Source organism: Condylura cristata, unplaced genomic scaffold (assembly GCF_000260355.1).
Source record: "Condylura cristata isolate star-nosed mole 26May11 unplaced genomic scaffold, ConCri1.0 scaffold00007, whole genome shotgun sequence".
Taxonomy (NCBI): domain Eukaryota; kingdom Metazoa; phylum Chordata; class Mammalia; order Eulipotyphla; family Talpidae; genus Condylura; species Condylura cristata.
Window position 1 is genome coordinate 37739964 of NW_004567108.1, and position 20368 is coordinate 37760331.

Consider the following 20368-nt stretch of genomic DNA (forward strand, 5'->3'; position numbering starts at 1 on the left):
CTCTGTGACTAGACTGTGGGGTTTCCCCACTCTCACACATCCTTAAGCAGTCTGTTTGTTCCAACAGAGACACACACCCATATCCATTGTCCGGGTTTTACTAATTCATTCCTCAGGAAGCAATTTTGTTTACACAGCATGAGGGGGACACCTTGCCATATTTACCCACTCTGTAAGGTCAATAATAGGAACACAAAGACAGAATTAAATCCTTTTCTCTTCATAACAAGGAGCTTTCCACAAAGGAAAACTGTGCTTCATCCAGAGACAAAGCTCACCCTGTGTGATAGCCAATGTTCCAGACCCTTTAAGCCCTGCTTTCTTCCACAGAAACTAAGTAAAAAGAGCTGGTAGAAGTGTGTTTTGTTTTTTTTTTACTTAAGAATGAACATGTAAAAAGTAAAAGAAGATGAACATGTTCTGAAGAATTAGAATTAAAATTCTTGACTCAAGAAAAGAGATGCAAATAACTTCAGATGACAAAATAATCTTGTATTTCATTTCTTAATGCACTCAGATTCAAGATCGCTGAGACACATTTAGACATTTCTATCCAAACTCTCTTGAAGCATACTCTATAGTCTCTTTACTTGCCACTACATGTGCCAGGGGAATATTGAGGTCAGGTAGGTCTAGGACTTTAAGGATAATCTGCAAAACAGAAAACTCCAGTTAGAATCTGTTACTACTAATTTTTTGACAGATTCTGACAGAGTCAACATGTTGAATAACATGCAGAAGTAACTACTGGGCAACTAAGCTACTAAGTGGGTTTTTTTGTTGTTGTTATTTGTTTTGTGTATTAAAATGTTTGTATTTAAACATATTTATAGTAAAGAATTTAATTCTTCCATTTTAATAGACAGTCTAAGTTCCTTTACTACATGTTATATGATGAAACTCTTTAAAGTTACTACTTTGCAGAGGTCATTTTGGCAACTAGAGATGGATCTCTTGCCTCTCCTCAGTGCCATAAGCAGAAATATGGCATTCACCTGAATTCCTGATCCTTCTGCTTCCCAAGTGACCCATTCATTCAACAGATATTTACTGTGTCAAGCTCCTTTCTGGGTGCTGAAATACCAAGTGGAAAAGAGCCTCACAGGGAAGGACTTACAGACTGGAGATGATAAAAATCTTGCCCAGAATGTCACTATTGTCTCAAGGTATTATATTCTTAACTCATTTTTGAAAGAGCAAATCTTAGTTATAGCACTTAAGAGATGGATGAACTTAAAAAATTCATTACATTCTCTGTGCCTTAGTTTTTGTAACTATACAGTGGGGGAAATGAATAATGACTTCACAGTGTTGTAAAGGTTGAAAGAGGGGACTTACATGAGAGCATCCTAAATGTGCCAATAAATCATATCATTTAACTTGCCTGTTAGTATTTTTTTTTTTCATGGAAAACCCTTTTCAAAGAGGGCAGTGGGTCAATACAACTTGTCAAGAATAAGCACTGTTGCTTTTTAATTAGGAAGAGGATCACCAGCCCATTATCACTGCTTCAAGCATTTCAAGCACCTAAAAAGTGCCTCCTTTTACCAAATGTGCTTGTCTTATGCCCCAGACAATTACTCTAGGATATTAATAATAGATCTGCCTCATTCACCCAAAGATGAGCTAGTGTTTGTCCTGGGGACACAGGTGAGACATCACAAGCCCACCAAGAGCCATGTCTTTAGACAGCCATCACAGCAAGGTGCCTGAGGAAACATTCACAGGTGTGACTTTCAGCAGAGACCATGCAGGGCCAGCAGTCATCCAGCCTAACCCTGAGATACACAGAGTCGTCACTGGCTGTTAAACTATCTTAGACCTCACTCAGTCCAAGCAACACTCAATGAAAGAAAATCAATCACAAACATCTGTCAATAACTGTAAGGATATCAATTCCAGTTTTCCACGGGTTTTAACCCTGAAGTGTCTGTCATCCTTTGACATTGGTTGTGATGTTAGAAGAGGAAGGTTAGGACCTTACCTGTTGTACTAATATATCTCCAATTCGATTGATGATGAAGTTTCTGTCACTGCCAGCACAGGATTCCTGCCTTCGTTCTTTCATGCTATAAAAGAAATGCCGATGGATTTCAAGTAACTCATCTAAACAGGGAAAGATTTTATCCACAGTGCTGTGGTCAAGCTGCAGCTCCTCCTTCATCCCTTTCCTGAAGATCTCAGACATGATGAACAGGGTCTGGATGTGATGCAGTTCTGTTTGCATTAGTTCTGAAACAAGTGAGCAAAAACAATGTTAAACAAAAACTATAATCCCAGCCCTCCCTGGTGGTGCAGCAGATTAAAGCACAGCACTAAGAAGCTAAAGCCACTTCAGCATGAGTTCAATCCCCAGCCAGGGAGGTGACCCACATGGCGCGACAGACCTCTCCTAATCCGCCTGCTGCTCCCCTCAGCAGTGTACTTCATCAGTTGGCCTGTTCTGCTCTCCACTCTGTCTCTGGTGAATCCTCTCACCACCCCACATCTCCGGCCTATACCCCAGTTCTGTATGCATAAATAAAACTTAAAAAATCCCTAACCAACCTGAGGGGAGAAATCAAATACTGTCCGAAAATTTAACTATAAAAGAAAAAAAGTACTTCATCTAAAATAAACTTTAAAAAAAAAACTACCCATATTAACCTAAGTTAGCTGCTAAATATGATGTGCTACACAAATAAAAAAGGAGGAATGTTTAGGAATAGAATAGGCTTCCACTGTAAAAGTCAGCTATGATTAAAAGGTTAATGTAAGTGCAAAATTCAACTATTTTCTTTTTTCCAGCAACTACAAGAGAATACATATCATTTCAAAATATAAGAATCTAGTGTATGGGTAGCTGATATAACTAATTAGGTACCTTCAGGTCTTAATATCCCCTGAATGCTTTATAAAATGTAATTTAATTTGCCTGTTTTCATTCTCTTTACCTTAAACTTGTGTGTGTGTGTGTGTGTGTGTGTGTTGAGTAGGAGGCACAATTAATTTGATGGATTAAATTAATATAATAAAGTTCCTTAAAATACACAATGGGCCTTCTCTATTACTGAAACTGTCATCAAAATTCCAGTTTTTTCAGGGGAAAATAATACATCGTGACAAGGCATATAACCAAGAGTGTGGGGGAAAAAAACCTACATGATGGCAGAAAATATTTATAAATCACATATAAGGAACCTATAGGCAGAAAATAGAAAGAAAGCTTATAATAAATATTTTCATAAATCACAAATACAGGCAAAAGATTTGAATAGCCATTTCAGCAGAGATACACAAATGGCCCATAAGCACATGAAAAGTCGCTCAGCATCATTAGCCATCAGGGAAAGACAAAGTAAAACCAAACGAAACACTCACACACAGCAGGATCACTGTTGCAAAAAAGACAAACAAGTGTTGGTGAGATGCATTTCTAGTAAGGAATATAAAATGACAACTGCTTTGAAAACCAATGTGGCAATTCCTCAAAAGGTTAACTACAAAGTTATCAGATAACACAGAAAGTAGAAAGTTATCAGTCCATTAACTGATTTATTAGATGAATAAAAGGTGGAATGTATATAAAGAAATGTTAGGTAGCCATAAAAAGGAATACAGCATTGATATAACATGGGCGAACTTTGAATTATCATGCTCAGTGGGAGAAACCAGTCACAGCTGACTACTTTATAATACCATTTATGCAAGATGTCCAGGATAGGCGAAGCCATAGGAAAGAAACTAGTGGTTGCTGGGAGTTGGTGGACGGGGAAAATGGAAAGTGACTGCTAAAGCAGACTGGGTTTCTTTCTGGAATTATTAAAATTGCTCGGGAATTAGACAGTGGTTGAGGGTTGTGCAAAGATGTGAACATACTAAAATCCACTTCATTGTACACTGTAAAGTGGTGGACTTTATGGAGTGTGAATTATATCTCAAATTTTTAAATATATCCTGAGAGAAAATAATAAATCAGATTAGCACTTTCAAATTCACGTTTTGATCTCATGCCACTGAATATAACCAAATTTAAATGTAGTGATGCTTGCTTTATTATCATAAATAAAAATCTTTTATTGGGAGCTCACTTTTTTATTGTTATTCCCTATCATTTTTTTTTAAAGATTTATTTATTTGTGCATACAGAACTGGGGCACAGGCCAGAGGTGCAGGGGCGGTGAGAGGATTCACCAGAGACAGAGTGGGGAGAAGAACAGGCAGATTAACGAAGTACACTGCTGAGGGGAGCAGAGGGTGGGTCAGGAGAGGTCTGCCATGCCATGTGGTCACCTCAGGGGTGGGCGGGGAGCGAACTCATACTGAAGTGGCTTTAGCTTCTTAGTGCTGTGCTTTAACCGGCTGCGCCACCAGGGAGGGCTCCCTATCATGTTTTTAATGCCTACTCTGTCCCTAAGCAGTTATCAACATCATTTCATTCAGTCCTTTAATCTGTTTGGCCATTATGAACCACCCCCACCCTCCAAACAGAAAGTTCTATATCTTTAAAAGACAGATAACAAAGAAGAGGAGGTTTTTTTTTTTAATAGAACTAAAGACTATGCTGTGAACAAGACATAATTGTTTATCCCAAATAGGCCGGAAGATTTTTACCAATTTATGAAATGAAGAGGTAAATGAAGAAACATTACAGAAGAGCACCAATTGCCTGAGCTACATTTACAGGGACAGCGTCTCCCTTTCCAAATCAACGTCCATGACCCAGCCTGGCAGCACTCTCACGCCTGACCTGTCCTACACAGTGACCACCCGGCACAGGTGATACATGGTCCTCACCACCACGGGACTTTTCAGTCCAGTCTTCACACGCAGGACTTGTGAGGAGAGCAATTGTTGTCATACCCAGGGATCTTCTTGGAACCACCACTGAGTATCTGCTTTATACTTGAATATGTTTTAAATGCCATTTTTTCCTAACTGGTCTACACTTTAACTTCCTCTAGTTCCGACTGCCTTTACCACAAATAGCACGTAGCAGGAAGACTTCTCCAGAGCTGCACCCCATGCTCATCAGGCACTTCTTAGGTTCCTGTATATACAGTAGCCCCAAACACTCTACATTAAGATGCATGAAAATTCACTGTGATTCTTATAATAGAAGAGGTCAAAGAATATAGGCCATACATAAGTAAACATAAAAAGGGTATGAGAAATAAAATTTTCTTAGGACTAAATATACACCATGCCTCATTCAAACCTCACTACATTTGAAGCCTGAGTGTCAATGTCCCCATTTCACAGATGGAGAAACTGAGTTAAAAGTGAGTTAAGTAACCTGAAATCAAGCAATTAGACAATAATAGAGCTGAGATTTGAAACCAGGTCTGTGTGGTTCAAATGGCATGCTCCTTTCTCTACACTACACTATTTTGGCTAAAAGTGCATACTGGAAATACTTACCAAAAATGACATCCTGTCTTTTGATGACATCCTTCTCCTGCCTACTGCAAAATGAAGGGTCCACCACAAGACTCCAAGATTCTGCTTCAAACTCCTGGGCATCACTGCTGAGGTCACTCCACAGAGAAGAATCCACAACATCTAATTTGTGTTTAGAAAAAAATAAAAGGCAGGAGTGGAATAACACGTCATACAAACAGACTGTCACATACAACCAGGCTGACAGACACATCACACTAAATAAACCTGCTACAAACATAGCAACAATAAAGACAAAATATCATTGATGTGGAGTCAAAATACCTAAAAAGCAAACTTGTAAAATGTCCCAAGTAGGACAGGACCAGGAAAACAAAACACCAGGTATTAAACAGTAATTCCATAGATGCAAAAATACAAAAAAAAAAAAAAAAAGCATTTGAAGATTCTTGTGGTTGTGTGTTTTGACTTGCTCTATTTCAGTTTTATTTCTGGTAACCCTCAGAGTGCATAACATGCTTGCAGAATCTGGAGACAGTGATTTCTTTTGCCCCAGGTTATTATGGACAGTTTACATAAATCTAAATTTTCTACTTGCCCACTTGATTTGCTGTTTATCTGGTTTGTTGTCTTTAATGTAAACATGAAGCAGTGTCTAAGAACTCAGGTCACATGTGAGCACAGTTTTCTGATGGAATTTGACAACACACAAATACACACATTCTCTCTCATCAGGAAAACTACATATTATTTGTAACAAATGGTACTTCTTAAGGAGACCCCAATACAAAGGAGTAAATATGACAGTGGATTTTAAAACTTAAGCTTAAAATTAATGAAACAGATTCCTGGGACAGAGTCCACTCATTTCTCCTGCCACTCCTCATCTTTCATTTGGCTTTCCTTTATTTACAGATACAGCCTGGATACATGAGCAATCCGAAGATTAAGTGTCATCCCGCAAAACATGCTTTAAAAAAATCCTTTATTCCTCTTAACGTAGAAAAGGTAGAAGCGGATAAATATCTAAGAGATCCAGGCAAGACCAACCTCAACAACAGTACATCTTTGTAATATTCTATCTTATTCCAGGTCTAACTATACAAATTCTTTCAAAGAATAACAAGCACACAAGGTATTCTGTTCTCTCCATTAGATTCACGACATATTCCTTTACTCATTTTAAAAATGAGTATTTCTTTGGTCACTGTCTGAAAGTCTGTTACCAGGTTAAATGTTGATTGCTGTTGTTTTTACAAGTGGAATTTCTATCAAAAAAAACCAGAATTCTTTTTAAAAGACAAAATACTAAGATTCACTTTTATACCTTTAGAAAATAGTCTTTCTGGCAAGTGCTCAGATGCGCACAGGAACAAAAGTAAGTGCATATGCATTTGCTCCTCACCTTCCATTGAGAAAGACTCCGTGGAGGGAGAGGAGCCCATCGACTGTAACAGCTCATCGGAATGAGACCTGCTCCTCCAGTTGTTTGTGTCACTCTCAGACTCCACAGACATCCCAGACCTCCTGAAGCTGGAGGGATGGAAAAGGGGAGGAGGGAGAAGAGTTAGCCCCAGCAGTGGCTCTGAGATGTGGAGCTGGAAAACCGCCCGCACCTTACCTTTCCAAGGTGGTACCTGGAACGCTTCTGGACATGGGAGGGACCAGGCCCGCAGATTCCTTCCTCCCAGCCGGTAATCCAATGGGCATGGAAGAAGAAGGGTGCAGGGAGATACCAGCCGGTGGGACCTCTCTAAATGAAGAATCTGGAACTCAGAGTGGAGGCTTCATGCAGTTTTCATAGAGGGTAGCAATCACCAGTACAGGTGGTCACTTCAGAGCCAGAGAGCTAGGCACCTGGATGCTGTAACATGTCGCATGCCCAACCTTGAAACCAGTCTCCCTGCCACATCCCAACACCTGCTGCAAATGGCCCTCCCATTTCACACACTCCTGCTCCCCATGCTGCAGGCCTGCTTCAGCATCTCCACTTGGAGATTGGGCATCTGGGATTACACAAACAAACAAGAAAATGGAATGGGGAAACACTGGAACAGCTTTCCCATAAATCTGTGTTTGCACTCGTTGGAGCCAGCTTTAAATAGATGCAAGGTGTTATTAGCACTATTACTAGTATGCAGATTGTGTACATAAACAAGCACACACACACAGAGATCATGGATTGGAATGATGTGGGGAGTCTGTTTTGAGGGCTTAAGAATTTCAGGTAAAAGAAATTTATAAGCCAAACTAGGCTGTTCTAGCACATGGACTGAAAATGAAATGGTGCTTGAACATATTTCTGGTCAGTTCTAAAATGTTACAGGCATACATGCATTGATGTTTGATAGATACCATAAATGACACTCAGAAAATATTTCAATGTCATAATATTATAGATGTAGTATATATCTTCTCAGTCAAGCCAGAGGGGGGAGAAATATTTATAAAGACCCCCAGGGCACGGGGGGGAGGGTTACAAAAATATGATTTACTTTTATTCTCATGACTCTCAAGGAAAGAGAAAGAATAGATAGTTATTTTACCAATTCTAAGATACTTTTTATTTCATGCTAAGCTTATGAATTGAGATATATCTCATTACAAAGGTCAAAGGAACTTCTGGGGCCAAGGCTGGGAAGTAAATGATGTAACAGTTGTTACTGCCTGCACTCAGCTTTGTGTAATATCACACCAATCATGTCACCAATCATGTCACCAGGAATTTGCCAACCTCATTGTTTTCTGACTCAAGTGACTTTTAAAACACTGGTCACACTTAGTTATAGCATTGAAATGAAAAGTGACCATCAGAAATGTGTAATTCAAGTTTAAGCACATGCAAAAAAACCCCAATACACCTTGAAACTGTAGTCATGCTAAAGGAGCTGTTGTAATCACAGCCTCAGGTCAAGCTCATGAAAGGCACCAGGGAGCTATGACATTGGAGAATGGGGTCTTTGAAGCATCTGTAGATCCCAAACCTGAGTTGTTTTTCCCCCAACCTTGTGATTCTTAAGAAGCATGTGGTATATATTTGTATGGATAAGTAAATGCTACTGCTAGGAAAACATACTATTGTGTGAATTTCATGTACTTCCTTCCCCCCCCCCCACCATAGGGTTATTATTAAATCACTGGTGCATATTCACTACATCCATTACAGCTTAGACTGGAGACACACCCAACCTCCTTCCATGTAATCCTCCTATGTAAAAATGCCATAGACTACAGAGCTTAACGGCTATTAGGCTGGCAGAAAAGCATATGCCATTCCGCACCTCTTTGTGTAACTGGAAATTATGCCAAGCATATGTTATGAAAGAAAAACATAACTCAGCCAATGAGAAAACAAAAGGAGTGGGTATTTTGTAATGGAAAATTGTGTGGTATGTACAAAACTGAAAAAACTGTCGCTTTCCACATCACTTACTTCCAAGGATGGTCTGCGGCTTGTTCTTGTTATACTTCTCTTGGAATTTCTGGTAAAGAACATTAGAAATACATAAAGTAAGATCAAAGCACCACTGGACTATACGAATGTCCACACAGTGACACAGACAGCACCTATCAATGTCATTGTTACTGTATTTCAAAAAAGGAATTCAAAGCAAAAAATATTAAATACACCAAGGAGAAAAACACTATGACAGTAAGACACACATGTCATAGTGAAGATGAACGTGGATCTCCCAAATATCCAGCTTTATTAAAAGCCTCAGGAGAGGCCCTCCCTCGTGCACAGCAGGTTAAAGCACAGCACTAAGAAGCTAAAGCCACTTCTGCATGAGTTCGATCCCAACCCGGAGTTGACCCACATGGCACAGCAGACCTCTCCTGACCCGCCCTCTGCTCCCCTCAGCAGTGTGCTTCATCAGTTGGCCTGTTCTGCTCCCCACTCTGTCTCTGGTGAAGCCTCTCACTGCCCCTGCACCTCTGGCTTGTAACCCAGCTCTGTAAGCATAAATAAATGAATCTTAAAAAAAAAAAAAAAAAAGCCTCAGGGGAATCAGAAATCTCCAGGTCTCGTGTCCAGGCCCAGGCTAAAAGGGAGACACCCATCTTTCTTCTCCTTTTCTTGCTAAGTCTGACTATTCCTCTTGCCTCAGGACACTGGTACGTCCGTCAGGCATGGAAACATCACCCTTGACTCTGCTGACACATCGTGTGTTGACTCCAAGCTACCCACTGAGAAGAAATCATGCTATCACATGACATGACTATAGAGTGGGAAAGAAAGGAAGGGAATGTCTCTCGCTACTCAAACTGCTCCCAATGCATTATTCTTCTCTAGGCCAGCGGACCTCACACTGTGACCCCAGCAGCATCACAGGATGACTACACATGTCAAGCATATGCTATTATTTTATCTCTCGATAACTACTTTAGACATAAATCCAGATCATTCAAGTGAAAACCTTAGGTAATAATGAGAAGCAACCAGCTAGATACAAACACATGGTCTTTGCAAGTGACTGATATATTACCTTGGTACATGGAGGTGCAGTCTCTTTACAGCCCTTATGTACATTTGCATTACAGTCTGAAAAAAAAAGGAAAAAGATAATATCTATCTTACTTGAGTGAATCTGAAATGAGTAAGATGACATAGCATGCTTCTACTAGTCAGTAAAAAATAATACACTAACATTAAATATGTTTAGAAAATATAAAAATATTTGCATCATAGGTAACAGCACACTGTTAATATTTTAGTTTCCCTGGAGTGACTTCTCCCATTGAGGGGAAGGTTTTGTCAACTATGAAACCTGGAACTATGCATGGCCTACATTTCTGCATCTACCTGAGAATTCACTACTATGTGAATCCCTACATAGTAAGGGATTTCTGACATCTGATTGGTAGCAACTGACAAGATGCCCGTGGAGATGGAAAGAGAGAACAAATTTACAAAAGCACTGGAAAAAAGTGCTGTCCAAAAACGTCCCACCTGACAGCAGTTCCTACTAACTAGCGAGCCAAACTAGAAGTTCACAGCTTGCCTTATGTTTCACTTCATGTACCTAAGTGGCTCTCTTCAATGAAAGAAAGAAAGGGAGTATTTTGGGCTTGCCCCTGCTGCGCACTGGCTCAGGGACCCATGGGGTCTTCATGGAAAGCTGCTTCACTTCTGGGTTATATCTTTGCCGGAATGCTCTCATGTCACCCACCGTTGAGTCCCTGTCCATCCAGCCCCACACAGTCTATGTAGGTGGAGGAGCCTGAGACTTATCAGAAACTTCTTAAGAAGGAATCCTTCCATGGGGAGAAGGAACTATTCAGGTCCATCAAAGACACACTGGAAAAGTGCCCTGGGAACAACCATGCCCATCACAGGTGCATGGAGGCATTTAGCAACTCCTCACGGGTCAATGAGCAGAGCCCAGGCTGATCTATGCAAGGGGCCTGTGGCACACATGAAAATCAGTGCTCTTCTCACTCCAGAACAAAAAAGAAGGAAAGGGGAAAAGCAAAGGCTATGAGATATCACAGAACAAAGTTGTACTCACAGGAAGAGGGAGTCACTGAATATTAAATTTAGATATTTCAAATGCGTTCTCTAGAAGAGAAAGAAAACAGACATGAAATGGGACCCAGAGGCCACGAAGGCAGAACAGGATGAGACAACAGGCCAGGGGATAAGTGGAAAGTGGAGCTTTGTGAGATGAGAGACCTGCAAGGAAGGCAAAGGGAGCAAGAGAAGAAGAAAAATGAAATGAGAAGAACGGAGGTGACAAAGATATCAAAGCAGCACTGTGAAATTAAACTTGAAAGATCCTCTCCAGAACATGGGGGAAAGAAGAGTGTAATTATGAAAGAGAAAATGTCATGCAAAGAGACAGCAGAGATCACACCTCTCCAAGGGGAGGGGTGGGGAATTAGGTCAGAAGCATTAGTCAAAGTTACAGCTGACAAAAACTTTTACAAAACTAAAAAAGAACCAAAAAGAGCAAATCAAATGATCTCATCTTTCTCTAGGAAAGATTATTAAATGACACCCGTTCTATAGAAATATTCAGACAACATTCTTATGAGGAAGAAACTAGAAAGTCCTCATGCATCTAGGCAGAAAAAGCAGGTTGTCGGAGAAGGAATAAGGTGAGGCAGGCCCCTGTGCTCTCCTATTACAAAACTGAAGATCCACACATAATGGACCCGTGCTGAGGGTGGAAAGGTTTTGACCTAAGAAATTATTTAACTGGTAAGTGGAATCAGTGAGAAAGACAAAGACCACTACCAGATGATTTCACACATATGTGGAATATAGAGAAACAAAGAGACTGGCCAATGTAACCAAAACAAACCCTAGAAATGTGACTAAAAATTTGAGGGGATGTGGAGGGGGCTCAGTGCTCTGTGAAGCTATGGCTACCTTGCTGTTCAGTGAGGGGTGGTGACATACAGCTGAAGAGTACACCCTAAAGAGTACAGTATTACAAACTGATGTTACTGCAATAAAAGTTACAAAAATTAATAAGTAAAATTTAAAGAAAGTATTTAGCTAGGTAAATTGTTTTTCTTGTATGGAAAAAAAAAACAATTATACTCTTAAAGCCACAAGGAATTTAGTTAGAGATTTCACAAGACAGGTTTTAGAACAGATCAGCCTGATAACCATCTTGAAAAAGTAATTACCTGAAATCCTATTCTAGCTTATAAAGAGCAGAAGCAAAATTGGGAGTTCAAGAATGGATCAGATTTTGCAAGGAATTTGCAAGAAGGAAATTTCAAGTAAGATAGACAAAGACTGAATATAAATCTCAAATTATTCTTGAAATAGAAAGTCATCCTTAGGTTAAACATAGAATATAAAAACAATTAAATAGTGAATTCATTATACTAATAAAAGGTGGGGAGGGGTTAAGATGAGAGAAATAAAAGAACAATTATAAGTCTCACATCTTAGTGTCCTTAGTAGTAGATATTAAAAGAGAATATCTTGCCAAATTCTTAGAGAAGACAGAAGCAAAGACATAAATATTTTCTAACAAAGTAAGGCTGACATCAAGGAAAGTAGCAAAGAACTATAAAAGATAGCTGATAGCCATAAAGTTCAATGTAAAGAAGAAAAAATTCTCATTATAAAACAAGGTCTCTTAGTTATGTTACAGACTATATATCACTAAATTAAAAACATGCATCCCAAATCAAAAACACAGAAATGAGGGAAATAAAAAAGAAGGGAAAGCAAAGGGAATACTAATTTAGAAAAAAAAAATAAAAAGTAAAATTCAGTGCAAAAAAATTTGGTAGCATTAAAAAGATGATTTTATACTGATAAAAATCAAATCTATAGTGGAGCTATAATTTGTACACTTCTGGGCACTAAATAATGTAGCATCAAAATATAAATGTGGTATCTGTTTATAATCAAGGAGAATTTTATATCACTTTGTGGACAACTTCTAATAGGTTTTCCCAGGAAAAAAATGGATATCAGAATCTAAATTATTTAAATACTTTGTTTTATATCATGTTTTTGAGATTAGAAGTAGTAACCTTCATGATTAAAAACAAAAATGTAACCATGATATAAAATCATCAACCAACAGCAGTGGTTTATGTCATAGTCTCGTAACAATGTAAAAAAAAAAAACATTAAAAATCAAAGTTTAAATCCACAACACCTCCCTCCCCCAAAAACCTATAAACCCTAAAACTTCTGCAAAAATACTATGGGTTAAAGAGGAAATTAAATACATATTCAAAATTCTAGACTTTAACCCAAGGCCATAATCAACTGTGTGGATGTGACATGTGCAAAAGAATGCTTCTTGCTCCATTATAAACTGGGAAAAAATTGGGAAAAACTTAAATGCATAGTAAGGAATAATTAAACACAGTTAATATCATCATCAAGTTTAAAAGGCTGACTTTCTTATTATTAGAAAGGATTCCCTCAAAATAGCAGTAACTATTTTTCCTAGATAATACAATTTTGAATAGCTCTGAGTTTCTCCTTCAACCCTGCCCCTTCTATTAATCCTTTTGTATTAAATAATGACTTTTTAAAGCTAAATGTCTTGATATATTCTCAGCAATTCCCATCTTCCATGGCTATCCACTTGACTAACATAGTATAAACCAACATATTCTTCAGTACAAATACTGGATTTTCAGTGAGCTATGGCTTTCTATTAGTCCTTAACTGCACAGGACTGCCTGAAGGTCCAGCTTTGTGACAGATGCTGTAGGGGATACAAAAGAATCATGGTGGGATGGAAGTCTCCAAAGAAGCTAGTCTAGTCTGTACTTAAAAGAACTTACATATAATCCAATATTAAATGGAATAGGATAAACAGGTCATAAGCATCATGTGCAGGAATCTAGGGCAGAGTAGATTCCTCCAAAGCAGAAAAGAAATCCTGACCCATGAGAGAAGGGGAAACAAAGAGAGATCATTACAAGCAAAGGGACAGAGCCCAAAAACACATGCAATGGAGAAAATGCCAACAGGCCACAGAGGTCTCTGGTGGAGGTCATGGCTGAGCAGGAGCAGCCACAGGACTGGTCAGCAGGACAGGGCTGGGAGTCAAATGGCCCTCTGATAAGCTAGACTGAGCTCAGTAAACAAAATGAGAGCAGAGACCTTAAGTATCAGAGGGCTGATGATGGTGGTTTTATAAAGATTAATGTGGTGAGAGTATTCAGAATAGATTACAAATGAAAATACCAAAGGAGAAGGAACCCAGCACAATTTGCTCCCAGCAGTCCAGAATGCAGTGATGAGACCCTACTCAAGTGGTAACAGCAAGAATGGAAGTGAGTGAGGGAGCTAAAAGGGAAGAGCTTCAAATGCCCACAGACTGTGCCTGTACTGTTAACACAGCAGAGAAGACTACCTCTCACATGGGTATTTTGAGTCAGTTTTAGCCACTCCTTCTGGGAGACAGCCCAACACCTGGCTAAAGATATGGTCACTCCAAGCCAGAGTGCCTGGAACAGTTGGGTGAACACCTGTAGTTCCGTCATAATTTCAAAAGTGGCTGTAAAATGATATGGAGGTTCAGTCTCCTTAGGAAACTGGAAGTAAAGTAGAAAATGAAGGATAAAATCATGAATCTGGGAAGATGCTACATATAGTATTTTAGAACATAAGACCGGATGCCTGTACTTCTAAACAATAAAGAGGCAAAGAATAAATGCCCAAGAGCTGAGTTTAGAAGAAACTCAGTGAAGAATAAAGGAGACACTATAGGCAGTAAAACAAAGAATGGTGGGCAGAGGGAAAAGCATTCATGAAACCCAAGAACAGCAACACAAAAACCAGGAGCTCCATGAGTCCGTGCAAGGCCAACTTTCCAACACACTAGAAGGCGGCACCAAAGCAGAGCTTCTGTTAAGCAGTGAGACAGCCGCCTAATGCTATGGTTCATGAAAAAGCATCAGCGATGACATGAGGGCAGTGAATGGGGATCACTCAACTTGGGAGTTTGTCTTCCAATTAGTAGAGAGAAAGGTCTTGGATGAGGCTGGGGGTTCAATGGAAGGAATGCAGCCCCTGTGGCAAAAGGTGGGGCCATCTCTGATGAAACACCCCATCACACACGTACACACCCCACGGATCGTGGGCCCACCAGAGCCACCCTACAGCAAGACTGAGAGCAGGCATCTAGAGACAGAAAACAAAATCACCTCTGAACCGCTTGAGGCTTTTTCAGATCCCATAAAAGGAGGAAATCAAGAAAGTCCATTTCAAGCATGAAGCCAGCGCTGGCATCACCAAAAACAGTGTCACCAAAGACAACGGGATCCTTCGTCAAGGCCACATGAGGCCTGTACTTCTACCACACGCACAACTACTGATACAACATGGATGATTTTTAATCATTTTCTAGAAGTTTAATGAAGAAACTTACCCTGTTCTTCTCTCTGTGCTACCCTCCCACCCCCAAAATGCTTCCCTCATTCTGACAAGCAGCAAATACCACAGAATGTAGTTTACCTGCCTGGGGCTGAATTCTTTTGCTCTGAATTATTCTTTCACTTCATAAATATTTCTTAAGCCCCTACTGTGCCTGAGGCATTGCTCTAGGCACGGTGGATACAGCAGGGAATAAAGCCAACAGACAGAAATGCAGCCCTCAGAATTTAACTCTGCTAAAGGAGACAGGTCATAAAGTCCACACAGAAAACACACTCTTGGCACACTTGGTTCCATGGTCTTAACTACTATGCAGGAGAAAGGGGGCGGGGGGCAGAAGGAGTGAGCCGAGCGTAGGGTGGTCAGGAGGGCGCCAGCAGGTGCTATCAGAGCACCTGAGGAAGTGAGGGAGAGCCGTGTGGCCAGTGGAGGGACGAGAGTTGCAGGGCGAAGGCGCCTGTGTGGCATGGGATGCCTAGCAGGCACAAAGAACAGAAAATATGCCATAGTGATGGGAGGAAGAGGGAGAGAAGACAGGGCAGATCTTAGGCCTGGGAGCCATTGTGGGGGCTTTGGCCTTGTTTTGAGATGAAAGGAAGCCTGGGGAAATACGCCTTACCAGCTTCACTCTGGCTGGTGTCTTGATTACAGACTTTAGGGAGTAAACTTGCAAGAAATCAATTAGGAAGCTACTGGAATGGTGGCTTAACACCGGGGTCATGACAGTGGCAGGTATGAAGAGTGGCTGGTTGTCGCAGCATTTTCAAGACAGAGTCAAAAGAACTGCTGAGGGATTTAAATGTGAATGGTAAAAGTGAGACAGATAGAAATATGTCAAGATTTCTGGCATGATCCTCTGGTTGGAGCTGCTGTGACCTGCTGTGACCTGCTGGTTGGGCTGCAGAGCAGAGCCCCATTTTGGAGAGGGAACATCCGAGAAGCTGTGTGGATGCTTAGTGGCGGCGTCATGTAGGTAGAGAGGTGTATACACCAGGGCTTCTGGGAGACAATCACTAGTGGACAGAATGCACCCTCTAGCCATCAAGGTCACGGCTTGGTGGATCGACCCATTCAATCTTATGTGCTACACTAAACAAAGGCTTGCATGAATATGTCCACATGCAACCCCTGTCTGAGGAGGCAAAACACAATGACAGCACGAGGCTCAAGAACTTACTGGAGCACTGGAGTGATTCTTTTCCCAGGAGTGTTTTATCACAAACCAGACACTGTACAACTCCAGAGAACATTCCAGGGATGAACTGATGTCGACTCAGTTTCTCTTTGTCTTTGGCATCCTTGTTTTTTGTCTTCAGAGCAGCCGCAGCAACAAAGTGGGAGAAATGAGAAATACTGCAAGTCAGCTTCTTATAGAGGTCATGCGAACAATCTCTGTGATATAGTACCACCAAACAGACACCTCCTGGAAGTGGTACTACTGGAAGACTAGTTAGTTGTCTTATTTCTCAAACAACATGGACTATCCCATCAGAAATAGAAAGATTTTCAAATACCTGTGTATATAATCTAAGGTCAATGGCTTTCAGGGTAATCAGAGCTACTGAGAAACTAAAGCCAACACCATCTGCAGACAACAGGCGTGGATCCTTCCTTACCTTAGATTTATTCCGAGGACTAGTCATCCTATTCATGAGGAAGCTGAAAGTTCGGCTCACTTTGTATTTTTCAGAGTCTGCTTTGGCAGGTATGATGTATTTATCCCATTCTTCCTCCTGAATTCTACAAAAACAAACCTGTTATAATGCCTTCTAATATTTCAAGAGGGTGTGAAGTCAAGCATATTCATACATGCAGGTGTACAAGTATTTAACTTTTCTGTACACTTAACATGATTATAACAAAATGTTAGAGAAATAACAGAGTATATACTTAAGATTTGACTCTGAAAGCACCCATCTCCCTACTTATGATGCTAATAGAGATTTTCTAGGGCACAGGAAAAGCCAAAAAGCAATATGAAGTCGAGCTATATTTATTTGTGGACACAGAGAGAATAGTAGACACACGTTCCTTCGTCAATACAACCTGAGAAACAAGCCATCTCCCCTTGCTGCAGGTGCTCCCTCTCGGCCAGACTATTAACAAGCGAGACTCTCTAGGTTCTAAAGAAAGACGACTGACAACTATAAACCAGGGGCATTCTATGGGGGCAGAAAGGGGACAGGATCAAAGCAAGGGAGGGAAGAGCACATGGGACTATGGTGATGGCACACAGGTGAAGTGGTGGTGGGAAGTCCACAGGGATTACAACCAAGATGAAAAAAGAAGTACAAAATGAAGAATGATATGAAGACATACATATAAAAAAGAAAGAAAGAAAGAAGACTATGGATATGTCTATCCCCAATGTAAGAGACAAGTAAGAGTAAACTACCCAAGCTAGGAACATCACTTATTTTCCTCTTCTCAATATAATCATTCTTTAGGGAAAAAAAAGTCCCAGCTATGGAAAGTTTTATTTCCACTGAAGTTTCTCTAATAAAGTCTTATATTTCTAATATTATTAGGGAAAAAAAGAGAGAGTATATTAAACATCAACCTTGGTATCACATCAAAATGCACAATATGTCTGTAGGCTCAGTATTTCCAAAGCAAATCTCTCATAATCAAAATCCCTCATCAACCTTCTCATTAGCCAGCATTAGTGGCTGACACATTCATCCTTAGGAAGTAGTCCTTAAAAGCAATCACATTATGGACACAGACCAATAGATATATGATTACATAGGAAATACTGAGTTCAGTGAGAACTTTGTTGGACTTCATGTTTTCTCATGTGATGAATGACAGGTTTAGACTAAATTATTTCTATGGCCCCTTCACATACTGAAACAGCATATGTACTTGTCTACTGTATGGTATAGCAAAACTTTAAGTCATTTAACCTCAATAATAAATATTCGAGAGTTCTAACATATGAATCCACTTTTAAAAAAACAAAAAACAGTAAATGGCTTCAGAGCTACTTCCTGTCAAGCCGACCTAAGGACACAAACATGATATTTACAGGATATTTACATATATTGCACAGTGTAAATATGCTGATATTCAAGCCTTGTTCAGTTAGTGAAACTGAGTTTGTGACTTAGAACCCAGTCCAAAATAATGAAGTTAGAAAGAAGGTGAATCAAAAAGAATGCCACCTACCACTATCCAGAGTAACAAAGGGAACACGAGACCTTTTTCTTTCCTTTTTACACCCACAGACTCCTCTGGTAAATTCTGTCTTAGATAACTGAACAGTTAATATGTAAAATTCCCATACCTCTTGGGTCCCCGTGTAAAAAACATGGCATGCTTTTCAACAGATTCCCTTTGGAATAGAGAAAAAACACAATGGGAGCTTAAAAAATCCTCTTTGGAAAATTTGTGACTTTACCACATGCTATCCAATACCATGAGCAGGGTGGTGTGGTAGGAAATGGGTGGATGAAGTTGGTGTGGATCTTGGGGTCAAGCATGTTCTTCCCTACTGCCTAGCAGGACACAACTAAATGCTTTCTAATACAATAACACTGATTCTTGTTTAGGCAACTCTTCCTCTAGTTCCCCAGGCTATAGAACATTATAATAAGAATGTTTCAGTTTTGATTAAAAATATATATCCTATCTACCGATACAGAATGATGTAAAATCATGCCACTTAACTTTTAAGCCAAGATTGACAAAACTTGAGATAATAAGGTAAACATAAAAATACTGAAAAACTAAGTATTTAAATCTCAGAAGAACCATCCAAACAGGTAGCAATGTAGATACCACAGATATAATTTACATCTGATTTTTAGAAGAGATAACATAACAAAAACTGGGCAAAGGTAGAAAGTTGTTTGATTCCATGTTTCAAATACAACTTAACTATGTGCTATTTATTCACCTATATAAAAATTAGGTTCTGTACAGAAAAACTGAGAAGGGAAAATCCCCAACTGATTTCACAACAGAATTTAAATAACTTGATTTGCATATCAGGAATAAAGCATTTAAGCTCTCTTCACCATCCCCAAACAAGGATGTTTAACCTTTGTTATCAATTTGAAAACCAAGAAATCACCCCAGTACTTTTTTTACAAGCCTATTCTTCAGAGACTCTTGGTATTACCTTTTCCTATAGGTAAATAGGTACTTAAAATATTTTAAGAACGTGGATCCTTAGTATCTTAATGTTTAACCTATTATCTCCATAATCTATTTTTTAAAGAATCGAGCATCTAAATGTTTAAAAATTGCTCACTATCCAAAATAAAAATTGACACAATGAGACTTCTTCAAGTAGTGAGATACCCAGGTTTTTCTTAACTAAGATGTAAATAATGTAATGGACTTCAGGTGATAATAAATAACTGGTAATAACATAAAAGTCATGCCATATAATCTTGAGGGCACTGGGGCAGTTGGAGCCTGTGCTCCTGCAGAAAGGAGCTGACAAAGCCTGGAAGCGTCCCCCTTTGAACTCAGCTGCATTCTTTTCCTTAAATTAAGTGATTCATATAAGTGAGAGCATTCCAAAGAAGGCTGACTCCTGAGCAGAGATCTGCAATATCACCAAAGCAAAGCATGAGGTATGGCTGGGGACCTTTCTGGCACATCCAACAAGATCTCAGAATAGACTAGTAGATGAAATAAAAGAGCCACTGGACTAGATATCCAGAGGATATGACTGTGAATGTCTGATGCTTTCAGGAGACATTTATTTTAGACCACGATGGACCAAAGAATAAAATAGTAAGTTTTTAAAGACCAGGAGTGAGAAGACAGAAAGGGATACTCCCCAAATGTTTCACCTAAGTTAAAGCCTTCATAGGCTAAAATTTAACCAACTACAAAATTGGCTTCTCCAATTTTGAACCCCTCTCCTAATGGGAAGTAAATCATATTGGTTGTAAAACATCTTTGAATCAGTCCATGACTTCTCCAATTGCTAAAAAAAAAACTATTACAAACATGGAGCTTCCCTACGACCCAGCAATCCCACTCCTAGGTATCTACTCAAAAGACACAAAAACACTGACTCAAGGCCCTCCCTGGTGGCGCAGCGGGTTGAAGCACTGCACTAAGAAGCTGAAACCACTTCCGCATGAGTTCAATTCCTGCCTGCCCCGG

General features: G+C 39.7%; 1 protein-coding gene across 3 annotated transcripts in view; it reads right to left on the minus strand.

Annotated features, from left to right (window-relative positions):
* Positions 1 to 20368, minus strand: part of ARHGEF28 (Rho guanine nucleotide exchange factor (GEF) 28) — a 252950-nt gene that overhangs the window by 59261 nt on the left and 173321 nt on the right. For all 3 annotated transcript variants that reach the window (XM_012721846.1, XM_012721845.1, XM_012721847.1), the window contains 8 exons: positions 16861 to 16984; positions 16422 to 16554; positions 9867 to 9922; positions 8813 to 8861; positions 7001 to 7145; positions 6785 to 6912; positions 5401 to 5541; positions 1985 to 2232 (listed from right to left, as the gene is read on the minus strand). In XM_012721846.1, the coding sequence (XP_012577300.1) occupies positions 1985 to 2232; positions 5401 to 5541; positions 6785 to 6912; positions 7001 to 7145; positions 8813 to 8861; positions 9867 to 9922; positions 16422 to 16554; positions 16861 to 16984 (1024 nt within the window). The remainder of the gene's footprint in view (positions 1 to 1984; positions 2233 to 5400; positions 5542 to 6784; positions 6913 to 7000; positions 7146 to 8812; positions 8862 to 9866; positions 9923 to 16421; positions 16555 to 16860; positions 16985 to 20368) is intronic.